Source organism: Buteo buteo, chromosome 22 (genome assembly GCF_964188355.1).
Source record: "Buteo buteo chromosome 22, bButBut1.hap1.1, whole genome shotgun sequence".
In the NCBI taxonomy this organism is placed as follows: Eukaryota; Metazoa; Chordata; class Aves; order Accipitriformes; family Accipitridae; genus Buteo; species Buteo buteo.
In genome coordinates, this window is record NC_134192.1 from 11,221,207 (window position 1) to 11,228,342 (window position 7,136).

The following is a 7,136-nucleotide window of genomic DNA, read 5'->3' on the forward strand; positions in this document are numbered from 1 at the left end:
GGTATGTCTCCTCACAGCGATTTGGCTCCATAATTGCAATTCCCACTAAATGCAGCAAACGTTACCATCCTGCCCACTCAGTTTCCACCTCTACTTTTGTTTCAAGCTGGGGGCGGGGGAATCGTCAGAAAAGATGGGGGGCGGGGGGGAGAGCCCTTCCTTTTCTTCCCCTTCCTGCCCCCGCGCCGCTTCTCCCAGCCGCGGTGCTGAGCGGCGCGCACCCAGGCGCTGGGCGGGCGAGCGGGGGCGGGATGGCCCCGTCCCGCCGGTGCCCCGGGCCGCACTTGTAGCTGCCGCTCGCCGCCCATGGCAGCCCCGCGCCGCCCGGCGCGGCACCGGGGCCCCGCCGCTCTCGCCGCCCCGGGGGGCTCCTCCCGCCCCGCCGCGGCCGCCTGAGCTCCGCGGGGGCGCAGCCCGGCGTCTCCCCGGGAAAGGTAACGGCGGCGCGGGGCGGCGCGGCGCGCCTCGCCTCCCGGCGTGCGGGAGAGGCTTTCGCGGTTGCGGGGCGCGGGGGTCGCAGCCCCCGGAGCGGCGTCTCCTTCCCCCCCCCCCCTTCCGGAGCGGCGCCGGGCTGCGTGCGTTGCCCGCGGGGGTGCGAGTGTGCGTGCGGCGGAGGGGAGGGGGCTCCCCCTGCGTGCGAGGGGTGGGCGAGAGCGAGCGGTGCGATGGGAGCGGGCGCCCGCCTGCAGAGGGATCCTCGCCCCGCGTGTGTGCGGGGGACCGCGGCGTCCGGGCAGGGCTCGGCGCGGCGGCGGCGGCGGCTGCTGCTGCATGCGGCGGAGCCCGCCGGGCTACTGCGGCGCCGGGCTTCGCCTTCGCTCCGCGCCTCGGCGCTCGGCGCGGCCGGGGGCGCTCGCCCGGGCGGGAGCCCGCGGCTGCCCCCGCCGCGGGGTGCGTGCGCGGAGCTGCCGGAGGGGAGACCTCGTGGGGAGCGCGGCGGAGCGCAGCGGAGCGGGGCCGCGGCGACCCCGGCCGCCGAGGTAGGGAAGGCGCCGGTCTCGCCCGCGGAGCAGCCGCCCGGGAGCATCGCCGGGGGCGGCCGGCCGCCCCGCCGGGCGTGTGAGTGCGGGCGGGGAGGGGGGCACGGCGGGGCTGCGTTCACGGTGGCGGTCTCCCGTCTTTTCCTTGTTCCGAAGGTTCCGTTGCCGCGGCTCTGATAATTACTGCTGTTATTTTAAAGGGGGGAGGGGGCGGCGGGGGGCGGGGGGGGGGGGAGAGACGAAGCGACAGCGGCTTCCTGCCGGAGCCTCTCTGCCATCGCGCTCGCCTCTCCCCGCCAGCCGGCCGCCTCCCGGAGCCCCGGGCCAGCGGCAGCCGGCACAGCGCTGCCCGCTCCCGGCTTTTCCGGGGGAGCGGGCGAGCGGAGGGACAGGGGCCGGCCGGCCCGGATCAGCCGGTGGAGGTGTGGGAGGGACGGGGACACGGGGGGGCAGGATCTGCGGAGCGGGGCCGGGGAAGGGGGTGTGCGAAAGGCGCTGCGGGCCGGACTTTGCAAAGGTGCCGAAGGGGGGGGGGGGCGTGCGGCGGCGGGGCCCGCGGCCGTGCCTCCCCGCGAAGGGCGGGTGGAAGGGATGCCGGACCGCATCGCCGCGCCGTGCCCGTTGCCAGCCGGCATGTGCGTGCGGTGTGTGCGCGGCCGTGTCCCTCCCGCCTTCCCCCGCCGGGAGGCAGAGGGCGACGGGGCGCCCACCACAGAGGGGAGCCGGCACCAGCCGAGCCGGTTGCGGCAAAAAATTGCGGTAGTTGCCTGCGCTCCTGGCCGGGCTCGCCGACCCGCCGGCGGCCCCGCGCAGCGCCCGCCGTGTGCCGGCTCGGCACCGGGGCCGAGGAAGAAGAGGGGACTCGCGCGTGGGCGAGGCAGGGCCACGGGGGGACGGCGCCTGCGAGCGGGAGGGAGGGCGAGCGGGGGGGGCGCGGGGGCACCGGGCCGCCCCGGGGGGCTCGCTGGCCGCGGCCGGGGGCGGGAGCCCGCGGGGACCAGCCGCGGCCGCTCCGCTGCCCTTCTCCCCGTCGCCCCTCTCCGCGGCCTCCTTGACCCCTTCTGCCATCCCTTCGTCCCTTCCTCGGCTCCCCTCGGCTCTCCCTCCCGTCCCTCTGTCCTCCCGTCCTTCCTCCCTCATCCCTCCTCTGCCCTCCCTTCCAGGTCCCCCCGGCGCATCCTCCCCTCCTTGCGGCTCCCTCCGGCCCGATTCTCCTCCCTTCAGCTGGCTCCTGCTTTCTCCACTTCCATCCTGGCTCTCTTCTGCCAACTCGGTGGCTTCCCACAGCAGGAAATGGAAGGGACAAGTTGCGAAAAGGGGGGAATGGGGAAGGTGGGGGGACCAATCTGTTGGTTATTGACTGATTGGGGGGGGGGGGGGGTGAGCTACCTTCTAACTCAGAGGACATGCTGTGGCTCCAGTTCTTCTGCGTAAAAAATGGCAGCTCAGCTGGCCTGACTATATGTGAAGGGTTCTTGAAAGCCACCTCTGTATCAGCGCAGGGATAAGAGCAAATTACATAATGTTTTACCAGAAAAAAAAAGTTCTGCTCAGGTTTCAGTAGTGTCAGGCTGGTGAATCGTGACTTTGTTTTGCAGTGCAAGTCAGGGTATTGTTGTTATTCCTGGGGATGGGGCTGTATGCCTGTGCATGCTTCTTCCATATCTGTGTGCTTCCATTGGTCACCCAGAGCTGATCTTCTTGTTTTGTGGATAGTTCATTGTACTTCTGCAATCAGTTTACCACCTCTTTATTTAAACTAGGTATAATAAGTGGCAGAAACAACGTGCGTGCATGCCTCTGTATCCCTTGAGTGAATCTCACTATTATCGCAGGGATAATCTCTATGTGTTGATGCTGTAGATACATACACTGAGTATTGACATTGCTTTTTGTGCCTGCAGCTTCATCCTTTCTATATTGTGCTATCCCAACCCAGATGTTTGGGCATGCATAACATCAGCGTTTGTGTTTAATATCCCTGAAATGCACGGCAACATATGAGCAGTGCAGGATTGAGGGGAGTAAATATGCATAAAATTGGAATCTCCTTTGGTTATTTTACTTTGTTAGTTATGCATGTTTGGCATGTACAAGAGATAGAAATATATTTGACAGACCTCAGAGTTATTTGTGTTTCTCTACAGAAATTTGCATTCTGTATTTGAAATCATTCTAGCTCCTGTATACTTGTTTGGTTGTTAAAATCTTTCATGTTATTTTAAATTCAGTGCTTGTAGTTTATCTATAATCCTTGGCAGGAACAGTACCTCAGTGGTATACAATTTTTAACCCAAATGACGTTTTGGAACAATGAGAACTGAAAAACATTTTCTTTTTTTCTTTCCTTCTTTCTTCTTTAGATTCTTTATCTTTGTTCAGGAGCCTAAGGTTGCTTGCTGATCACAAGAAGATGTTTCTGTGGCTCTTTCTGGTTCTGTCATCTCCAGTTTCTTCTACAACTGCAGATGCTGATATATCTGTGGAAATTTGCAATGTTTGCTCCTGTGTGTCAGTTGAAAATGTACTCTATGTCAACTGTGAGAAGGTTGCAGTCTACAGACCAAATCAGCTTAAGCCACCATGGTCTAATTTTTACCACCTCAACTTTCAAAACAACCTGCTAATTATTCTATATCCAAATTCCTTTCTTAATTTTACACATGCAGTGTCCTTGCAACTGGGTAATAATAAGTTACAGAACATTGAGGGAGGGGCCTTTATGGGTCTTAGTGCATTAAAACAGTTGCATTTGAACAACAATGAATTAAAGATTCTCCGAGCTGACACTTTCCTTGGCATAGAGAACTTGGAGTATCTCCAAGCTGACTACAATTTAATCAAGTTTATTGAACGGGGAGCCTTCAATAAGCTTCACAAGCTGAAAGTCCTGATCCTTAATGACAATCTGATTTCATTCCTTCCCGATAATATTTTTCGATTTGCTTCTCTAACCCATCTGGATATACGAGGGAATCGAATACAGAAGCTTCCATACATTGGAGTTCTGGAACACATTGGGCGAATTGTTGAATTGCAGCTGGAAGACAACCCCTGGAATTGTACTTGTGATTTGTTGCCTTTGAAAGCCTGGCTGGAGAACATGCCCTACAACATCTACATTGGAGAAGCTATCTGTGAAACACCCAGTGACTTGTATGGAAGGCTGCTGAAAGAAACCAACAAGCAAGAGCTGTGCTCCATGGGGACGGGGAGCGATTTTGACGTGCGCATTCTGCCTCCCTCACAGCTGGAGCCCGGTTACAGCACACCGAACGGCCACACCACTCAAACGTCAGTGCACAGATTAGTCACCAAGCCGCCAAAGACTACGAATCCTTCGAAGATCTCGGGGATAGTAGCAGGCAAAGCACTATCTAATCGCAATCTCAGTCAAATTGTATCTTACCAGACCAGGGTGCCTCCTTTAACTCCTTGTCCGGTCCCCTGTGTTTGCAAAACGCATCCTTCAGACTTGGGATTAAGTGTAAATTGCCAAGAAAGAAATATAGAGTCGATGGCCGAACTCATACCAAAACCTTTAAATGCCAAGAAACTGCATGTAAATGGCAATTATATTAAGGATGTGGACACTACAGATTTCATTGAGTTTGAGGGGCTGGATTTGCTACATTTAGGCAGCAATCGGATTTCAGTGATCAAAGGAGAAGTTTTCCGCAACCTTACAAACTTACGGAGATTGTATCTCAATGGCAATCAGATAGAGCGTCTGAGCCCAGAAATGTTTGCTGGCCTCCACAACTTGCAATATCTCTATTTGGAATACAATGTTATCAAAGAAATCCTAGCAGGCACCTTTGACTTAATGCCAAATTTGCAGTTGCTCTACCTAAACAACAATCTTCTGCGAAGCTTGCCAGCGTACATTTTTGCTGGTGCACCACTTGCTAGACTGAATCTGAGGAACAATCATTTCATGTATTTACCTGTAAGTGGCGTTCTTGATCAGCTAAAATCTCTTACGCAAATTGATTTGGAAGGTAATCCATGGGACTGCACTTGTGATTTAGTTGCTTTAAAACTGTGGCTTGAAAAACTAAATGAAGGTATTGTGGTGAAGGAATTGAAATGTGAAACGCCTGTACAGTTTGCTAACATTGAACTTAAGTCTCTGAAAAATGAGATCCTCTGTCCTAAACTTTTAAACAAGCCATCTGCTCTGTTCACTAGTCCTATGCCCGCTGTTACTTTTACAACACCACTGGGACCAGTTCGGAGTCCTCCTGGTGGCCCAGTTCCGTTGTCCATCCTGATCTTAAGCATTTTAGTTGTGCTTATTTTAACAGTGTTTGTTGCTTTTTGTCTTCTTGTTTTTGTGCTTCGGCGCAACAAAAAACCAACTGTAAAGCATGAAGGGATTGGAAATCAAGAATGCAGTTCTATGCAACTGCAGCTAAGAAAGCACGATCACAAGTCAAACAAAAAAGATGGACTAGGTGCAGAGGCCTTCATTCCTCAAACCATTGAGCAGATGAGCAAAAGCCATACCTGTGGCTTAAAAGAGTCTGAAACGGGCTTCACGTTTGCTGACCCACCAGGGCAAAAAGTCATTCTGAGAAATATTAATGACAAGGAGAAAGATTTATTGCATGTGGATACCAGAAAAAGACTTAGCACAATCGATGAACTGGATGAGTTATTCCCTGGGAGGGATTCCAATGTATTTATTCAAAATTTTCTTGAAAGTAAAAAAGAGTACAACAGCATAGGGGTCAGTGGCTTTGAAATACGTTATCCAGAGAAACTACAAGACAAAAAAACTAAGAAATCTCTAATAGGTGGTAATCATAGTAAAATTGTAGTAGAACAAAGAAAAAGTGAATATTTTGAACTAAAAGCTAAACTTCAAGGTTCACCTGACTACCTACAAGTCCTTGAAGAACAAACAGCTTTGAATAAAATATAGGTCATACAATCTTATTGCCTACAGAGGACATTTATTTAATGATGAAAGTGCCTTTTGTTGACTTTTAACTTCCAAATACTATATTATATTGATAGGCATAGAGGCAGATGTATCCAAGGGTGTCTGATTAACTGTAGCTGCATATGATTTGTCAAGTAGAGGAGAATTTCCTTAATAGATTTTACTACATAAAGCTCATGCCCTGTGGAATCCTGTAGGGATACTGCAAACTCTATTGCCAAAGGGATGCTTTATACACGTTACACTGAATTTAACCTCAAGAGGCATATATGTTTTGTACCTTAAATGCAAAACCATCGTCTCCTTGTGATTTGTTAGAACAAACACAAGAAACCTGGTACTGGTATTTGTACCTCAGCTGGGTCCTTCATCCTGCACGTGGATTTAAGTTGGTGGAACTGGAGTAATCCTTCGATTTGTGGTGTTGTAATGGCACTGTTTAAAGATTATCTGGAAAGTAACAAGCATGCAAAGAGAGAACATTCGATAGTATGTGTAAATTGGTTACATTTATGGCCTGCATCTTGAAACCACTGGAATTATAATGTTAAATTGTGCAAATATTTGTTTAAAATATACCATGCATTACATACCTATGAAATAAATTTGACCACTTGAAGCATACATGTCTATACATAAAATTAAAAAAAAAAAAAAAAAAAAGAAAGAAAATAGTTCAACCTGACTTCTGCAGTATTTGTGGCATCTGAAGAAAATATTTGATGTTTATGCAGAATCTGTTGTAGGACTCATCTCCAATTAAAACTAGAGTTCCTTCTCAGTTACGTGAAACACTTGCAACCCCAACAGGTTGTCCAAAATTGTCAAAGTGCTTACTGTGTGAGCGTAGCAGAAATTATTTTTGTAATATAATTCATATTTATGAAATACTTTGTATACTAAATAGGAAAGATAATGTACTCCTTAATATGTATTTAATATGCCTGACTTGTTTTCCTGATCACAATGCATTAATCATCCAGTATAAATAAAATCAGAACAATATACCAAACAGAAGCTGGGGATGTAATGTATAGAATTATCCAGAATTAAGTGATCAGATATAATAATAATAAAATTGTTCTGTACTATTCTTGTGAAATTAGCATATTATCTTATTTCAGATTTGTTACCAATGGTGCATTTTAAAATAGATTCATTAGTTTTTTAGTATTGTGTCTCAGGCAATTATTTGCCATCAGTTGTCT

General features: G+C 50.8%; 1 protein-coding gene across 2 annotated transcripts; it reads left to right on the forward strand.

The window, feature by feature from the left end:
* Window positions 1-325: 325 nt before the first annotated feature.
* SLITRK4 (SLIT and NTRK like family member 4) lies at window positions 326-6,551 on the forward strand. 2 transcript variants are annotated; one of them, XM_075054073.1, is made up of 2 exons: window positions 326-434; window positions 3,344-6,551. In XM_075054073.1, exon 2 carries the CDS (start codon window positions 3,394-3,396, stop codon window positions 5,905-5,907), a length of 2,514 nt encoding a protein of 837 aa, XP_074910174.1. In that variant the 5' UTR covers window positions 326-434; window positions 3,344-3,393; the 3' UTR covers window positions 5,908-6,551. The 2 variants fall into 2 exon arrangements, with proteins under 2 accessions (XP_074910174.1, XP_074910175.1); XM_075054074.1 differs by lacking the exon at window positions 326-434 and adding an exon at window positions 1,230-1,402.
* The last annotated feature ends 585 nt before the right edge of the window (window positions 6,552-7,136 follow it).

What these genes read in the sequence shown, in the direction of transcription:
- SLITRK4 (XM_075054073.1), top strand. Translation starts at nt 3,394, where the DNA reads ATGTTTCTGTGGCTCTTTCTGGTTCTGTCATCTCCAGTTTCTTCTACA.